The sequence below is a fragment of the Spodoptera frugiperda genome, chromosome 8, assembly GCF_023101765.2.
Source record: "Spodoptera frugiperda isolate SF20-4 chromosome 8, AGI-APGP_CSIRO_Sfru_2.0, whole genome shotgun sequence".
Lineage (NCBI taxonomy): Eukaryota > Metazoa > Arthropoda > Insecta > Lepidoptera > Noctuidae > Spodoptera > Spodoptera frugiperda.
In genome coordinates this window covers 2345181-2363346 of record NC_064219.1, presented here as the reverse complement: position 1 = coordinate 2363346, position 18166 = coordinate 2345181, and the positions used below count along the sequence as shown (strand labels likewise).

The following is an 18166-nucleotide window of genomic DNA, read 5'->3' as shown; positions in this document are numbered from 1 at the left end:
CCGTACGCGATATAGTATAGGATGGTAAAGTCGCTTGCAGAAGCCAATGTCTGAATGAAGCTTTCTAAAAATATCAGTAATATTAGAAATAAAAAATACTATTCATTTTTGAGCGTAAGTAATGTAAATATTATGAGTAAAATTATTCGCTATAAAGATTACATCGTAAATTACTTCTTGAAATATGTGAGAAAACGATGAACGAGTAAATACTTACTTAATATTCTGTAGCCTTAGCAAAATCCATTAAAAAGCGAGTACTTTTTATAAACACATTAGGAACACGCGTCTTCATCCGAAAGCAACGTTTTATGATCATTTGACATTTAAGGAATATGTAATACGAAAAGTTGTTTCATTTACAAACGATGGAAGGAAATGAGATTGGTATTCCGCGTTGCTAAATGAAATCTTTCGTGTGAGTTTGAGATAACAATAAGTCTTTAAATAGACTCAACATTGTATGATTTAGGATGTTACCTGAAATGAGTTTGACAGTCATCATCATTATTAGGAAAAAAAAAATGTTGGATTTTTTATGGAATAAAATGTGGCAAACTGATAAACAGATCATCTGATAGGATGTGATCATCTCTCATGAACAACTGAAACACTAGAGGAGTTATGAGTGAGTTGCCGACCTTTCGATGAAGGCCTCCGGTAACCACTCTTAAAGCATTAATTAAGACTGCCGAAAGAAAACTGTTGAAGGCAAATTCTCCGCTAAGCGTTATCGTCAGTTACCAGAGACTGACGATGTGGCGGTTAACTTGTGAATTATGTTCCCATAAGCCCATATCTCGATATTACGTACAATTCTATGCAGAACATTATCATTTAACAAAAACACCGACTTATAGTTAAAAAACAATCAAAGACAAATTGCAGCATGATAACCTAGCAAACTCCAATCCAACACAAAGTCATCAGCCAATCAGCACCCAGCGTTCCCATCCTTTCTCAAACAAGACGAACCATTACCCAATTGACGAATGAGGGAAGCCATTACGCCTGGCCCAGTTCACGCCACGTCATCGGAAAACCCCCTCAGTATGCCACCACCGTAATTGCATCAACTGCAATCTATGTAGACCCAGCACTAGGTCAACGACACTGGCCTATCGTGGTACTACTAATAGAGAGGTAAATTTTAGCGTGTTTCCAAGCAATAAGGTTTAAATTCTAACGTAGATTAAGGAATATTAGGTTACTTGAGATTGTTTGTTTGATAATTTTGGTTTATTGTTACGTTTAGTGAAAGGGGTTGGTTCTTGGTTCATTAAAATCTCGTGAAATAGTAAGACAAAATGAATAATGTTCCACTCCAAAATAAAAAACAATACTTTAATTGCAACGTCACGCCTTTATCCTCGAAGGAGTAGGCGAGAAGGAGGGAGAAGGTATACATTGTACACCCACATTTGAGAAATTTTCGACAAACCGAAAAAGCCCAGCAATACATTGCCCAACCCGGGAATCGAACCCGACCCCTTGTCCTGTAGCCACGTTTGCGACCACACACCAACGAGGCAGTCAAATAATAATCAAATACATAAAACCTTTTCAATATCCACGAGTTTCAAATTCCGAACGAACGTTCAGCTGTCAATGTTTCACCTGTCAACTTGTCAAATGCATGAAGCTAGTCGTCCAAACGGCTATCGAAATAATTTGTGAACATAATTTTATTTTGTAGCCAACGGAATTATGTTCCGTGCTTCTGGTGGCGTTATTAAGGATACTCTGTTCAGGTAACTATTGAAGAAGCTGTATAGAATAATGATACAAGAATAAGACGTCGAAATAATCGGTTTACTTACGATAATGTTATAGACCAATTTTAAAAACCTCTCCAATATTGATGGTTTCCAATACATACATATCTGGATAACATATCGTCTCAATCTTACAACATTTAACGAAGCATTTATCCAAACAAAACTCACACGACATCAATTCAGCAACACAATAGTGAGGTCGAAATATTCGTTGCAAGCGCTAACCCGATGCAATTTAATCGAGTGCGATACGTCAGAGTATGAATGCGATGGAAGTTCGCGCCCCCAGTCACGTTCCATCGACTAACGAGTGCAACCGGTGCCAAGGATCCACAATATACATAGTCACTGACACTATACATATTGAAAGTATGTCGGGAGTGTTTAATGAGCAGTTTGGTATAATTTTGCAGGTGATTTTGAGTATTTTGATACGCACGGGGTGGTTTTTAGTCAGTAAGAGTCTGACAATCACTCTCGCCTCGCCCAGGGCGGGAGAAGTCTTGAGATTTTGAGCGAAAATATTGAAATTCGGTGTATTTGTAACTCATTGTGATAAGCTGGCTTCCATTCAGAGCTGGAGATGCTTCTCCAACAGTACTTATTAATTAATATAGTATTTAAACTTGAGAAAATAACAAGATTCAACTTGACAATGTAAAACGTTTTCATTACCATTCATAACACAAAATCTAATGAAAACTTAGTCCATCTGCACTTAATCAGTTACGAAATAAGAGTTACCATCATTAAATAATGTAATAAGAAAAATAAAGATTACAAGCCAAACCAAAAGATCTATATTTGCTCATAATATTTACTTCCATAAGTAGTACGGTACAAAGTTGAGAGAAAACTGTTCGTCTCTCGAGGGTTGTACACTTTGATAGTGCAAGCAAACACTACCCAACGGATGTGTTTAAATTACGAGGATATTCCACTAAAGCTAAACTGCGAAGCTAATATAAGTTCAGGGAATATTTGCTCCTTAAACAACTTCCTATCTTGAGCTTAACAGGCAAAATTCTATGAAGTATTCTCCATTAAAATATCTTGCTATATGTATACAGATTAATATAATCGTAACTTCCATAAAGTAATTATAATTCCTATAGTCGAATTTCTTCTAGGACCATAAGCTCTAATTTAAAACCCAAAAATCTACAAACATAAAGCGATGATCATTAAATTATAATGATAACAAAAAACAGCATTAAAATAAAAAACATACTCTAAATCCTAAAGGGAAAAGTCATCCAATGACTTCTCAGCCTTAGGCGCGGCGAGAGGGAGTGTCAGACTCTTATGACTAAAACCACCCCGTCCCTACTCCTGCTTTTCGAACCGGAGCCCCGGTAAACACGCAAGATAACCCTTAACAACTACATTCGCTCCACCCACCATTTCAAAACACGTTGACATGATTATTTCACTAAATAATATAAGTCCGCAAGGCAGCTTGTGGCGAGCTGTTGGGCAGTGGCGACCCCACGGACCTGACTCCCGGGAGAGGCCCTACTTTTTAACTCCGGTTAGTACTCGTGACTATCCGGAGTGGCCTCTCCTACCTCACTCTTGCCTTAATCGGCTGGTTTGAGTGGAGATTCGCAAGAGTGGAGTTGCCTTCAGCTCCACTTGGGGGAAGGACGTATCCCAGTAAGATGCTGGTAGGGGTCTTGACCGTACTTCCGGGATTGCTCTGATAGCCGTGGGATGCCCTCCCTTCCTCAAGCAGCTCAACGGATGTTGCTTCCCTTGTCGCTACATGCTAGCGGCCGTTTCAGGGGGCCCACTATTGAGTTTGCGAGTCACCCCCTGCCTGTTTATCCGTATTTTTCAATATTGGTCAGGGGCAGGGGCCATAGTCCCCATAGTTAACCGGTTAACTATTCCACAGCCACCCACACCCATATTCCTATCATTTCCTTTTACCATATCTCACAATAGTCCTGCATCAACCGGGGATTGTCCTTTGGTGTACTTCCATAGTGCATACAGGGATAATCGCCGGCTGATGTCCCATTACATTTAGATTAAAATTGTTCAACGGGCCTCTGCGAGTTGGCTTCGGCCCCTCGTACGCCTTCCAAAGGTCCGGGACCCTGTGGTCCCGTGATTATGTAAGGAACAAACTAATAATACAGTTTCAATTACCAATAATTACCCCCTTCATTACACGATACCTTACTACAATTACGTCAGTTGAATTGGCACGCGTCACCGGGTGAAACAAGTCGTTTGATACGGGAGGCAATTGGAAGCCAAACTAATTACCTTCACTATGAGATACAAGCAAGATACAATTAAGGCGTTGTTGAGAGCTCGCGTGTGATAGTATTAGCTACTGATATTATGACTAATCAACGTTATGTCGGGTTGAGGATTTGGGTGTTTGTTTTGATAATACTTCATTATTTGATTCAGAGGGAATGGTGGAATAGATGCCTTCAAAAACATTTGTGAACAGTACCCTTAGTGTAAGTTTATTTTAGGATTAAAGTAATCGAAATGATAATCGGTAATCGGCGCTCTGATTGGGCGGCTAAAACTCGTACTAAGGGTGCTGGATGGTGCCTAGTAAATGAATGGCAGGTATTCAAAATTGAAACACATTAATTTGACTGCACGGTTAGCGGTGGCTGGACAACTGGCTGCCGTGCTATGTGTCACGGGTTTGATTGACGGAACAACCCTTTGTGTTATCCACAAATTGTTGTTCTGGGTCTGAATGTCGTGTGTACATGAAATTGTAAGTTTGTAAAAGCACCCATGATACAGGAGAAAATCCTAGCGTGGAGCAACGTTAAAAAAACAGCTTAGTCTTTCATAAACTTGATAATCACCTCTATCCTTCACTTTCACTCACGCCTCTGATTAATGGGGCTTACCCAGAAACAATAAGCTGCTTTACCCACTATAGAACACGATCCTAACATACTTTTTTACTTACTTTACTTACATAATCTAGTCAAATACTGAAGCCAAAGTGCCTTTTTTCGTAATTCGAGGTTATATCTTAAATTCTCTACAAATATGTATTTAATTCAACTAGTTCCTCTTTTATTAAGTAAATGTGTACTCAACATCGCCCCGAACTACACTAAACTTGTATGCAAACTGCAAACTTGTGCTCGACTCCAATTAAGGAGTTATCTATTAAACCCATGTACAAAATAGTGAGACGAACTTTGAGGACTTAGTTACAAACATTATACACAAAGTACATATAACATCTTGCATCCACCAGTGTTAGATTCCAGTCCTTATTGGAATATCAACGGCATAAATCTTTAATTTACGACTAACTTTACCTTTATACACTTCCTCAATTATAACTTAACATAAAGATATTTCATTAAAACAACTAAAACAGCTATTTAGAAAGGACATAAAGTCAATGGCATTAATAAAATGCATCAGATGAACACTAGTTCAGGTAACGGTACTAAGTGTACCAGGGTCACAGAAGTCAGGGTCTTTCGTATCACGTTCACATACTATGCTAATATTTCAAATTTCATTTTCTACCTTATTGCGAAAAGTGTAAAGTTTATAATCTATTGGCAGATAGGGGTAAGCTTGCTGCGTCTGTACATAAAAGCCATATTACTATAAAAGTATATAAGTCCTATACAAATTCCATATTTAGAACGTTACAGCTGGATATTGATCTTGGATTCTATTATGATGTAATCTAGTATTGTGTGTCAGTCATGTGTTTTTAATAACTTTAGGTATTATGTACTAAAGTCTGCAAAAACCGATTCATAGCTTGCCATTATTTTTGTTGCTAAGACTTTATTTTTTTTTTGTCCACAGATCTGAAAATAAAATTGTTAAGAGTGTAGCGGTTCCAACTGCAGACTACGTATGGAGACATGACCTAACACGTACGTTTCGCTCCAACGTACCCAACACGAAGGCGAAATGTGACAAACCAGCCAAGCAGAGCGAGACCAGGAAGTATCCTCCAATATTCCCGCACGTGAGCAAGGCCTACAAGCTGGATGAAGTCAGGAGATACTCCCCCTTCCATTTCCCCGGCCAGGTAAACGATTTAGACATATTCGGCATTGCTTTGATAAAACAAATAATGTACTGACCTGACCATGAGTGTCCACTGTTGTGAAGCTTGAGTTTAAATAAAATATTTTGCTAAAACTATGTTTATGAACCTTCGTTGTCAGGATATCCGCCTCCACCAGCAGACAAACAACTTTAAGTGTTCTCAAACATTTTCATATTCCATTTTGCGTTTCTACAAAAATCTGTGTTAAAATAAATTTGCGCGTCCGCCTCTCGGAAACTCGCGTTCAATTTTGTATTCCCGCCGAACTAGGGCGGCAGCGCTTTACCGACATAAAATTTACATTCAGAATTGAAAATATAAAAGCGGGAAATGGGAAACTTTTCGAATATGATGCAGATACTGCGCTGGGTTTCCATTTTGTTTCGAAGACTGAGTTTTGGGAACTTTAAACGGAGACACTCAATGATGCGAATAATATAAAAGTTTCCTAGGCTCCACATGTTTTGGACAAGTTACATCTTCCAAGAGTTAATAACAAAATTGTACTTTATGTAAAGAGTAAATAGGGCAATTAATAAAACTTCAGTCGAGCACAGAATAACTAGAGAGATTTACAGCCTGACATTTTGTGTCAGATGATTAGGTACAGACTATGGTATACACGACCAACTAGAGCTAGGTAGCAAATATCCAAGTTTCCATGTATCAGATATATCATGTGCGAGAGTTATGGCTTGATGCAGATGATTTACGAGCCTGCCGAAATAGGGGACGAATTTTAAGCGTTCATTGCGGATGATACACTGCGGTGACGATAGCACCATGCCTATTTTTCTTTAAACGAGGAAATATTTTGGTACATTTATAAAAAACCGAATCTAATATGTATAACCAACCTTTTGATGTAAGATGAATGCTAATAAAATCTGTGTGAAAAGAGGTCCTTTCCCCGGAGGAGTAATTAATTTGTAGACTGTTGATAGGTTATTTTATGATAATCCGAAGAGTGTGTCAATACTTATAAAGGAAAAAATTAAAATCTCAAAGTCTTACACAGAACTCTACGTCCAGAACTAGTTAAGTTTATTGAACAGAAATTTGGTTCAGCTGATGATAACAGTGAGTTTGTTTGAGGGTATACAACGAGTTGAATATATACTTCATAATGCTAAAACCAACACCATATTTCCTGTATTGGATCAGTTAATAGCTTTAACAAATCACATCAGAAGGTAACAAAGGAATTTCTTGGAAACCAGGATGAAACAAACTCGTAAATACTCATTACATTACACACACAAGGAACTAACTACAAACACATACTGGATTATTTATTACATTAATTTTAAAACTTTAACAAGTTGTCATTCTTAAACTACTGGTTCAAATTGACTGAAATTTTAAATATTCCGTGTATATTCCCTAGAGCAAGATATATATAAAGTTTATGGCGAGCCTTTAGCACTATTCAGACTTACGTCATACTAACGCTAATATTGAGTTACCTAACTATTTTAAATACATTATTAATAGTTGTAGTTACATTTAGAACAAACCTGCATTCGTCTACACCTACAGATCTTCACCATACTCGAGAATAAACATTAAAACAGACAGTTCATCTAACAAATTCTCACACACCTCTTCTTGAACAAGGATAAATAATCTTTATGTCTAAAACAGACAAGAAACACGCAAGCGTATCGTATAAGAATTAGATCCGGCACGAAACGACAGTAATCCCGGATTAACAGAGCCGGACAGCCGGACTAAAGAGTGAAATTAAACGAACGGAACTCGGATCCGGTACTTAATACGTTTCTGGATCACACACGTCCGATAGTGGGGTTATAGTGTGTTGTAAACAGGTATTGGGAAGGGTAGGGCTGTCACCTATCTGTTTTATTTTGTACTAGAATTCACAATCTAAAACAAGAAAAAAATATTAAAACTTAAGTGCAAACAAGAGAAAACAACAGCAACATTCAGATCTCTAGACAGTAAGGAACAAGTAAAAAATATCTGATATTACTTCAATTAAACGTTCCCTTTTGGGCTGTTAACACTAATTACAAAATAGTAACACTCTAAAAAGAGCTGAACTTAACAAATAAACATGTTTTGAAACAAATTCCTCGCAAGATTCCATTATAGTGACAACCCTACAAACTTGGACGTTCCAATTACAGCAGACGATTGGAAGCTATCCGTACATCCGGTAACCGAAGTCCGAATCCCTTATCAGATCTACAGATTGCAACACAGAGGTATTTGTACCGACATAACTATGTTAACCGGCTATAGAGAGTCCAACGATAGACAAATAATTGATTTTGTAAACTGTCGAAGGAAGCAAACAACATTTACTTGCAACAATACAACAAAATAACTTTAATTTAAGACAAAATCCATAACGATTTTAAGTTTTAGTGCACTTTAAATGGCGCCACTTACGCTTTAAGTCCTGTTAGTCTAATTTTTTATGATATTCGGATAGATTACCTTTGGAGGACGCAACTGTGAGTTGAAGCGTAATAGTCCTCATTAGTGGAAACTCTATAAGTACAGATCAATAGACAATGCCCTTGTTAGTCTTGTTTGTCTAAGGGCTATATTTCATCAGGACACCATGGTGGCGTAACCAGTCGGACTGCTGTAAGTAAGTTACCATACACACACCAGAGTCGCCACATCACACTGAGACAAAATTAAAATGGACCTCAAAGTCCTCGGCTGAGACAGTGAGACATCATACAACGCTATAGTAATTAAAGGTGGCGATCAGCGTGCATACGCGACCAGTAACATTATGTGCTGCTGTCTGAGCTGGTAGCGTCGCCAGATTGGTTGCGCAACAGTGGACCAGGTGAGTATCTCTCTATAGAGCTGTATACATTTTGTTGGTAACGGCGACTGGTTGCGCCGCCATGGTGTCCCAGTGAAATATAGCCTTAATGCTATATATACAGCTAGCACATCAACCTACACTAATCTTTTGAATAAATGTCGAACTATGTTTCAATGCAATAAATTGTTTACTTAAAGAAAGAGTCTGCACATGTCTTGTAAAGGTTGAATTAGACTAAACTTAGTGATTTTCATTAAGCAGTTGTGTGAACAATTTAATTGGAAGACTGGAAGCCATTAACTAATGAAATTGAGTTGCTATTGATGAAACTAATTCCAATTTAGATTACTATGTGCAAGGCGTTCGTATTAACTTTACACGTGTAACGGAAACCCAGTTATTAGGAAAAGCAATTTTAATGTCGTATACAAAGTTATGTAATTTGAACTTTATTCCCTTTAAATTATGGTCCTATTAAAGTTGGTCCTTTGTCTGCTCAGTGGCATTTGATAAAATTGTTTGTACGTAGAAATTGTATAGAAAGGATGTTACAAATCTCTGAGGAATTCGTTACGTCATTGCTCTTATAATTCATTGCAGACTCATTATTAGGATTCCAAACATTAATAGATATCTTGGGCAAATATTGGTCGATGATTTGGTCCGGTTAAAATGTTGGGCCAACATTTACCATTTCTTTTGTTACTCGAGATAAAAAAGCACAAATATTTTTGCCATGATACAATTATTTTCTTTCTCCTTCACTAACATTAGTTTATCATACCGCTTCAATACTAATGATACACTTAATATTCCAAAGACAGAATGCCTCAGATATTTACTACATGAGTCACACATTATGTCGGTACGATTTTCGGTTACATTATTTCTTATATATGATTTTATATCAATGTCAAATAAAAACTCAATGTATTTAATATTTTTGTAGTACATATTGCATTATCTACATTAGAGTATGTGTCGAACTTAGATTTATTGGACGAAGGTTTTCATAGCTCTAAATAAAATAATACAAAGCGTATTGTGATAGAAGTGTGAGTCAATTACGAGGAAACTCAAAAGAACAATGATGGTTTCAGAGAAATTCCTAAGCAAATAAGATTCAATGTAGGAACTGTTACTGTATACTGTTACTGTACGAGCTCGTATGGGTAAAAGTTCACCTATATACATCTCTAGACTAAAGATAAAATGAATTAAACGTTTAATACATACCTTAAAACGGGGTAAATAGGATTCAAAGGGTGAATAGATGTATACGACTGGGGTGAATGGATGTTAGAACATTTTCCCAACATTTATTCACCTCTCTTCTGTATCTATTCACCCTCAAATTCTATTCATTCTGTTTTACCGTTAACTAAAATTATAATCTGGTTACGACTACCATGTGATGTTCATCGAAAATGTGTGAATTCGGAATTTAATTTAAAATACTAATTGAGTTTTTAATACAATTTTCAGAACGCAATTTTCATCAATATTCATATTTCGTTGATAGAGTTCTCCAATAAATCTGATGGCAAAAATAAATTGCATTTGAGAATTCGATGTCCAATATTTGTATTAATAATTTATTTTCAGCACATTTTGGGAGCCGCACGAGTGCAATGCAATTTTTATCTTAATCGAATAACTTTTTGAAACTTTAGGTTATTTTGGAAATATACCTTTTATCAAACCCTTAATCTCCCTGTTTAAACTACTAGTAGTATTTTATATTATTTTACTATCTTCAAAAAATAATATTTAATTTTGATTCCCGTTTAGATCTGTCGTCACATCTTCTCGAAACAAACATTTTCTCTCTTTTTCTCTCTCTCTAATGTACAAAAGAGTTTACATTAGGACCGAATTAATTGGTCTACAGTATAGTCTATTCAGTCTGAAATATTTAGCAAATAATCGTATCATTCTAGTCTAAGCTCGAATGGGTTGTAGCCCGCGCGGACGACATCCTCAACTGGGGCCGCAGGAATTCTTTGTGGCCGATAACTTTCGGGCTCGCGTGCTGCGCTTTGGAGATGATGCACTATGCTGGACCCAGGTAATCATTCACCTACGGTAAAATGGGGATAGAAACTCAGGGGGTGAATAGAAAAAAAAAATTATTAGGATTATTAGTTTGTTTTCATGTTTTTGGTTTTAATAGAGCATTTTTGGTTTTAATAATGAATTAATAAAAAATATTAAAATGGTGTAAACAGTTCTAAATTACGTGAAAACACAACAAAATGTTGTTCCTATTCACCCCCGATTTGTTTCTATTCACCCCGTTTTACGGTACTTAATTGACCTTTTTATCTTTATGGAAGTTTGAAATTTAGTAAGGCGTACAGTTAGTACTAGTTTGCTCTACGTTTTAAGTTATCGAAACGAGAGCGCATTCGGCGCTTCATTCAACACGAGGTTAACCCAGAATTGTTATAAGATAGTTACGAAGTCATCTTATAAAATGTAGTACTTATTTTAACCATTGTAGAAGTCTAAAGTCAACAGTTTTATTGGCATATAACTATAAAATGATACACTTTTGGTATAAAACTGCATAACATAATATACTATGGTCGGTTCATTGAGACGGCCAAGGTATGCCAGGCACGATACCGGCCTAGTTATGTACATTTGCTTGTTTCATAATCAACTTACTGTTTAAAACTAAACTTAAATACATTCTCAGTTTTGTCCTCCTACATTTTAATTTGTAGCGAAACGCATGATGTCAGTCTTATAACCTTATTCAAATAGAAGACTGGAAAATTTCAGGAATCACTTTCCATTAAGCAAAATGCCTTCTATTTCAGGGCTTTAAATAAAATAGCACCTACTTCTGTAGTTGCAAGACGATTTCCTCGACATTCTTTGTTTACACAAAAGATACTTTGTAATCAGAACTAAGAAGAGAAAGCGGCAATTTATTCCCTCCATTATAAATTAAAGGAATAGCTTTATAATTCGAGTAAGTAGTCAACTCGGACCACATGCCTACGGCCCATTTGGGACGAGTTGCAGAAAATAAAATAATATTTTTAGTGGTCAACTCGTCCCACGTCACTACCACAATGTACAGTCAGTAGCAAAAGGGTTAGTGTGGAAATAATAAAGTTCTATTACTTTGTTGAAAACAAACGATTTTCTAGGAACTTCATTCTATCTATGATCATTTACTTCATAAGTGACCGTTGACATTGTTTAAGCCACACATGTTTTCTATTCTTAGTAATTTTGGTTAAAACATGAATTTGTGCGATTGCTAAAAAAAATTAGGTAATAAATTATTTAACCGACACTAAAAAAAAGGTTCTTACTTCGTCATGATTTTTTAATATGAAATAATCTATGAACAAAACGAAAGTAAAGAAAAATATTTTTTTTAATCTTGTGTTGCTAACTGTACCAAACATTGATAAAGTTTAAAAATCCATACAAAAAAAAAGTGGGACGAGTTGACCACTAAAAGCTTAATTTATTTTTAATTTCCCCAACTCGTCCCAAATGGGCCGTAGGCATGTGGTCCGAGTTGACTACTTACTCTATAATTCAAGTGCTTTGTAAACTTTTCCGCGCCATTAAATTCTGAGGAGTTGGACGTTCAGGGGTTCCCGTCACGAGTTCCATTGCCATTGTTCTGCACGAGGCTATGTTCTCAATATCCACGACTTGACCCCTAAAGGTTGAGACATGACATTTCCCATCAAATGTCATTGTAAAGCAAAGTCAATGGGATGTGCTTACGGCGAAACTATTGTTGTGGGAATGCTATAGAATTTATGCTACTTTTTGCACATTTATCATCGTCATATGATAAGAAAAATGATAAAGTAAGCACCGTACCAAAAATAATTAATCTTTTTTTACTCAGATACGACATGGATCGTTTCGGCATGGTGTTCCGGGGCACACCGCGGCAGACCGACGTGATCATAGTCGCCGGTACTGTCACAAACAAGATGGCGCCGATTCTACGCAAAACGTACGATTTGATGCCGGACCCTAAGTGGGTAGTGTCGATGGGAACCTGTGCCAATGGGGGTGGCTATTACTATTACACGTATTCCACTTGCCGTGGAGCAGATAGAGTTATACCGGTGAGTATTTTATTACTTTTCTATGAAGTCATTAATTTGGAAGTTTATGAAAATTCATGAGCTAAGCGAAATAAATGATGATGTAAGGTGATGTTTAGACATACTCGTACAACAACAAATTTTTAAGACACAATTTTGTAATGATTACAAAAATCATTTCTTTTTTTATGGAACATCGGTAAACGAGCAGACGGATCACCTGATGGCTAAGCAATCGCTGCCGCCCATGGACACTTGAAACACCCGAGGCGTTACAAGTGCGTTGCCAGTCTTTTGGGGGTTAGGAATTTAAGGGTGGTTGAGGAATTGGGGATTGGGAAGGGGAGTAATTTCCTGACTTTTTAGCCGACGAAAGATTGTAAAACATGTTTTTATTAATTTTCAGGTCGATATATACGTGCCAGGCTGCCCACCGACGGCCGAAGCCCTCCTGTATGCCATGCTTTTACTGCAGAAAAAAGTAAAGCGTATGAGAATCTGCCAGATTTGGTACCGGGCTTAGATATTGTATTGCCATCTTTTGGATTTTGTTTTAGGAAATTTATTTGATTTAACGAATTATGATACTGAATAAACAGCTGTGAGTAGTAATTACTGAGGTTTTATTTATTGAGGTTCCATCCAATAGCAAGACCTGCTAGTTTTAAATCATGTTTAAAATTTCAGACGTTCAGAACTTTAAAAAAAAAAGAGAACAGTCTGGGAGTGTGGGAGAGCCATGCTTCGGCACGAATGGGCCGGCTCGACCGGAGTAATACCACGGCCTCACAGAAAACCGACGTGAAACAACGCTTGCGTTGTGTTTCGTTGTGTGAGTGAGGTTACCGGAGGCCCAATTCCCCCTTCCCAATCTTCCCCATCCCCATTCCCGAACAACAAGCCTTAAATTCCTGACTCCCAAAAAGCCGGTAACGCACTTGTAAAGCCTCTGGTGTTTCAAGTGTCCATGGGCGGCGGCGATTGCTTACCATCAGGTAATACGTCTGCTCGATTACCGGCATGTCTCATAAAAAAAAAAAAAAAAAGTCTTCAATTTTATTTACCGCCTCTGTCTTTATTGTCTTAAAACTTTACAATTTTGAGTCTGGTAATAATTCCTAAAACCTTCTCCTTAGTCTGAAAAATACTATGCTGAAAACCGCATCAAAATCACTTGAGCCAAATGCGAGATAACCGCGCACAAACATACATACATTCACAAACAGGTCAAACTTAAAACCTCCCTTTTTGAAGTCGCTTAATAAACAACAAGAAACTTTGAATAGAAGAATAATATACAATCAAGAAGAGAAACGTCCAAACAATTACAAAGACTGACAGACAGAGGTTAACCTATGTAGGAAAGGCAATTTAGTCCAAGATTAACTGAGGTGTGTCAGTTGTAATTTGTATCGTGCTCAAACAGAACGAAAGGGATCCCAAGCAATTCTAAAGTTATTAATTAGAGCCCTGGAAACAGTGACCGGGCCAGTTGCCGAAGTAATAAATTAAGGACGTGTTGGCTTAGTAAAATTAATCTTTTTGGGTAAATGACACAATGTCTTATGTTCACAGCCTTTTACTGACCATATGTATAACACAATAGGTAAACTAAACCCTGGATTATAAAAAATAATCAAAATTTTTTCAAATATCTATTTTCAAATGTCTATATATTTACATCTTGATCAAAAGAAGTTCTTAACCAGGACAAACATAATTCTAGGACATTGAACAAAATGGCACCCACCAACAAAACAAAAGCAACCAATTCAAATATTTTCTTCACTCTTATTGAGGAAGGCATTTGTTTTTACGTGTGTTCCCTCACTCCGGTGCCTCCTGAGAGGTGTCAGTTCCTCCGGGTCACGTCCAGACACGTGTCTCAGTTAACAAAACCGCTGTGGGTATAGAAACGTACCTACAACATATATTTACGTCAGGACTCGCGGTTTTTACGAGTTCTCGTTTGCAGATAAATAATGGTACCGTTTCAAGAGTTTTTGCGGCATGAGGGATGATGTCTGATACGGTTTTTATTCCTGAGATATGTGTTAGATTTTACGTGTGATTCAGACAAAAAAGTATAAAGGTAAGCGTCCACAGGCTCGCATCATATGCATCGCACGCAAGGGATTTTAATTTGTCTAGTATAGAAACTCATATAACTGCGTCCACTGATCCGCATCGTACGGTCCGCAACATCGGCAATGCCTACATGCGATGCGTACCGATGACGTCATACGGAATGCGTGCGATGCGAACGATGCCTGTGGACGCTTACCTTAAAAATGCACTGTAACTATATTATCCACAAAAGGCATCTTTTTGAAAATCTGAATCAAAATACGAGTATAAAGCAAAATCCAACTTAACAAGAGTTACTTGAAGCTCCCCACTACTAATGACATACCCATAATAACAATATGAGGGAACTACACCATAAACTGATGTTGACACCGGCTGTCATTTAAGGAACATTACACGACACCCTCATGAATATCGGGCTTCAGCAAATTTATGGAAATACACTCAAACACACGTCTAATGGAATTTAAAGCTCACTGTATTGGGAGAGAACGGCGATACGTAAGGGAAAGAAGTATTGAAGATAAGGGAAATATATTGGTATACACCATACATATATTCTTTTTTAAATGTACTTATAATTTGTTTCTGCTTGAAAAGGTTCCAATTCTCCTACTCAAATTAGGATTAATATACTAATATCGACCTACTTAGCTATGAAATTTTATAATGTGTACCTTACTGTTTTTCTATGCGGTCACAAACCTGAAAATAAAACAAGGTTCGATCCCGAAGTCTGTTAATGCAATCAACAAAATATCACAAAGGACGCATTATATTGCGCTAAGATCCTACTGCTATATATAGATTATTTAGAGACATAATCTTATCCGTACTTACATCCCAAAGTGGACAAAATCTTGTAATCTCTTTAGTTCGTTACAAGTTTGTCTGTAAAGCAAAATTTTCCAGAAGGATCGATTTCGGTTGAGTGGTGGCGAACGTTCACTTCAAAAGGAAAATGTTGGGCCCTTACAACATGTACCTTTGTTACTCTTAAATCTATCAGTTACACGTCTTTTGTACAGAGAAAACTATTGTACTTTTTTATCTCAAAAGAAATAAATGTTTCGTGTTAATGGTACGAGATACAAGTATTTTGGACAACGATTTGTTTCGTACATACTACATGATGTTAGTGAAGACTTGAAATTATAGCAAAGCTTTCAGATAGAAAAAAAACCTAGAACAACTAACGACGCGTACTAGGCAGTCGGTCAAAGCACATTTAACAGGCACCGCTTGTGGCTACCTCTGTGCTGCCAGCGTGCTTTCGGTCCGTCGCCCGCGAGGTGCAAGCTTGCAGTCGGCGCACCGACGGTGATCGATGCAACGTTGTTTCGCTTTTGACTGGCGGGCGGGACATAATATTTAAAAATCAAATTTAAATGACAATTTAATTGCTGGATTGGAGCAGTGCGTGTTATGCGTGTGTGTGTTATGCCCTATACATTGCGAGACACTAACCATGTTACCTATACACAAACTGAGAAATATACCTATTCACCTTTTAAAATTAACTTTAAAGAAAGACAACAACAGAAACAGTAAAGGAAAAGAGAATAATTTCACCATAATTCAAGCCGGTTATCTTGAAAAGGCACTCAAAAACAAACGAAACGCTTTACCCGTGCATGCCAACGTTTATTTTTGCTGACAATCATGCTTAAGCTACATCAGCCAGAAAGACGTGACAAAAACATTTTCATATTATGTGCAGGCGCTTGAAACAAGGGCCTTGATCAAGTAAAATGAGTATCATTTGTATCCCCTGTATCGCACTGTAACATATGGTAGCTTTATCCTAAGCAAGTTAAGGGAATGATTAAGAATAATGGCTGAATGAGTGGCGGTACGCCTACATAAAACAGGTGGACTAAATTGGTCAATATTTTATTAGAACATTGTACCAAAATCTTGTACCTATACGAATTGCTCATCAGCCCTATTTGCCACTACGTCTTTCTATTTTAAACCTCTTGCTTTGTTGTTCATAAGAGATAGCTATGAGAAATAGCTGTAACTATTAATTTTATATAGAAAATAAAAATGTAAGGTGATTTTTCCTTCAAGTTACAATCCGAACCGTGTCTTGTTACTTGTTAAAAGCAATAATGTCCAATGTCATACAAGAAAGTGTCAATTTAATACACATCTAGAACAATTTCAGATTCTATAACTACAAAAGAAGAATCGAAATATGTGAATAATGATTCGGCCAGTTTCAAAATAAGACCTCACGCATTACAAAAAAGTATTCTTACAAAACTAATTCATACATTATCTATAACTAAGTTACTGCAGAAAACATTCTATAATAAATCTCCCCACACTCCATTATTCCTCCGCGATCTCAAAAGTAAACGAGAAAAATGAACAAAAGAACTGTTTTATATTCGATCTGAAATCAATAGCAGTATCTTAAAAGGATGCTGCGAACGGTAAAATACATTTGCGGAGAAAAGTTACGTGGGTGGAGAGTTGCGGTCGAAGTGAAGTAGTTTTCAAGATTTCTGTACTGAATAATACCCACGCTAAGAAAACTTGAATTAATTCTAGAATATTCTAGAGATAGCTGCCAAAGTAAGGATTGGATAATAATATGGTTGGAATATTATGAATGTTTATGTTTACTTTGATAGTGTAAAGGCAACGTAGCCTTCTGAAGTTGGGAACCGATACCAAAATCAGATCGGACTAATATCAACAAGAATGTTTATCTAAGTTCACCTATTCAACCACACTATTTCGCTCACTAATCATACTCCTAATGATTAAAAGCTACCCCGGTATCCTATCACACGCTCCCACGGGAATCTGAATTCTTTCGCTGCAGAATACCTTTGCTCATGTCCAAGTTAATATCTAATAATTTACGATTACACGGTGCACAGGAAAGTAACCCGTCTGATCTCCCACAGGTTATAAATACGGAGCTCATTATTGCCTGATTATAGTGAAGTTTAATTGGCGCACGCAATCGATACCGACTCGGCCAAACGCTCGGGTAATGTACTCGCTTAATTGTGCAATGTATCAAAGAGGTAATTGCAGAAGTTTAAAAGAATCCTCTTTTTCTAAGCATGAAGAAGGTGTTAAGCACGATTTTTTTAACTACTAGCACTTCTGATAATGTTTTTTAGCTACGTAAGGTGCTGGTGGCAAGTAATGTCTATAATAGACTTAAGTGTTCTTTTTAATTTCTGTAATACAGTTAATGGAAAGGTGCGTCTGATGTAGACCTTCGTAAGTTTCTGAAACTCTCGATAATTCTTTAACCTATTTAAGAATTTAATACAAAGCCTGCTGCTTAACAATAGCTTTTGGGGTTACT

At 37.0% G+C, this 18166-nt stretch overlaps 2 protein-coding genes across 2 annotated transcripts in view; one reads left to right on the top strand and one right to left on the bottom strand.

Annotated features, from left to right (window-relative positions):
* LOC118275536 (phosphofurin acidic cluster sorting protein 1) overlaps positions 1-18166 on the bottom strand; it is a 141953-nt gene that overhangs the window by 33462 nt on the left and 90325 nt on the right.
* On the top strand, positions 1542-13356 carry LOC118275540 (NADH-quinone oxidoreductase subunit B 2). The gene is made up of 5 exons (XM_035593543.2): positions 1542-1751; positions 5598-5826; positions 10597-10724; positions 12540-12765; positions 13151-13356. Exons 1-5 carry the CDS (start codon positions 1708-1710, stop codon positions 13265-13267), a joined length of 744 nt encoding a protein of 247 aa, XP_035449436.2. The 5' UTR covers positions 1542-1707; the 3' UTR covers positions 13268-13356.

Excerpts from the sequence above, each read along its gene's own strand:
- LOC118275540 (XM_035593543.2), top strand. The coding sequence starts at position 1,708 with ATGTTCCGTGCTTCTGGTGGCGTTATTAAGGATACTCTGTTCAG. Across the intron at positions 10,725-12,539 it reads ATGCACTATGCTGGACCCAG|ATACGACATGGATCGTTTCG; the intron begins GTAATCATTCAC and ends TTTTTTACTCAG. Across the intron at positions 12,766-13,150 it reads GAGCAGATAGAGTTATACCG|GTCGATATATACGTGCCAGG; the intron begins GTGAGTATTTTA and ends ATTAATTTTCAG.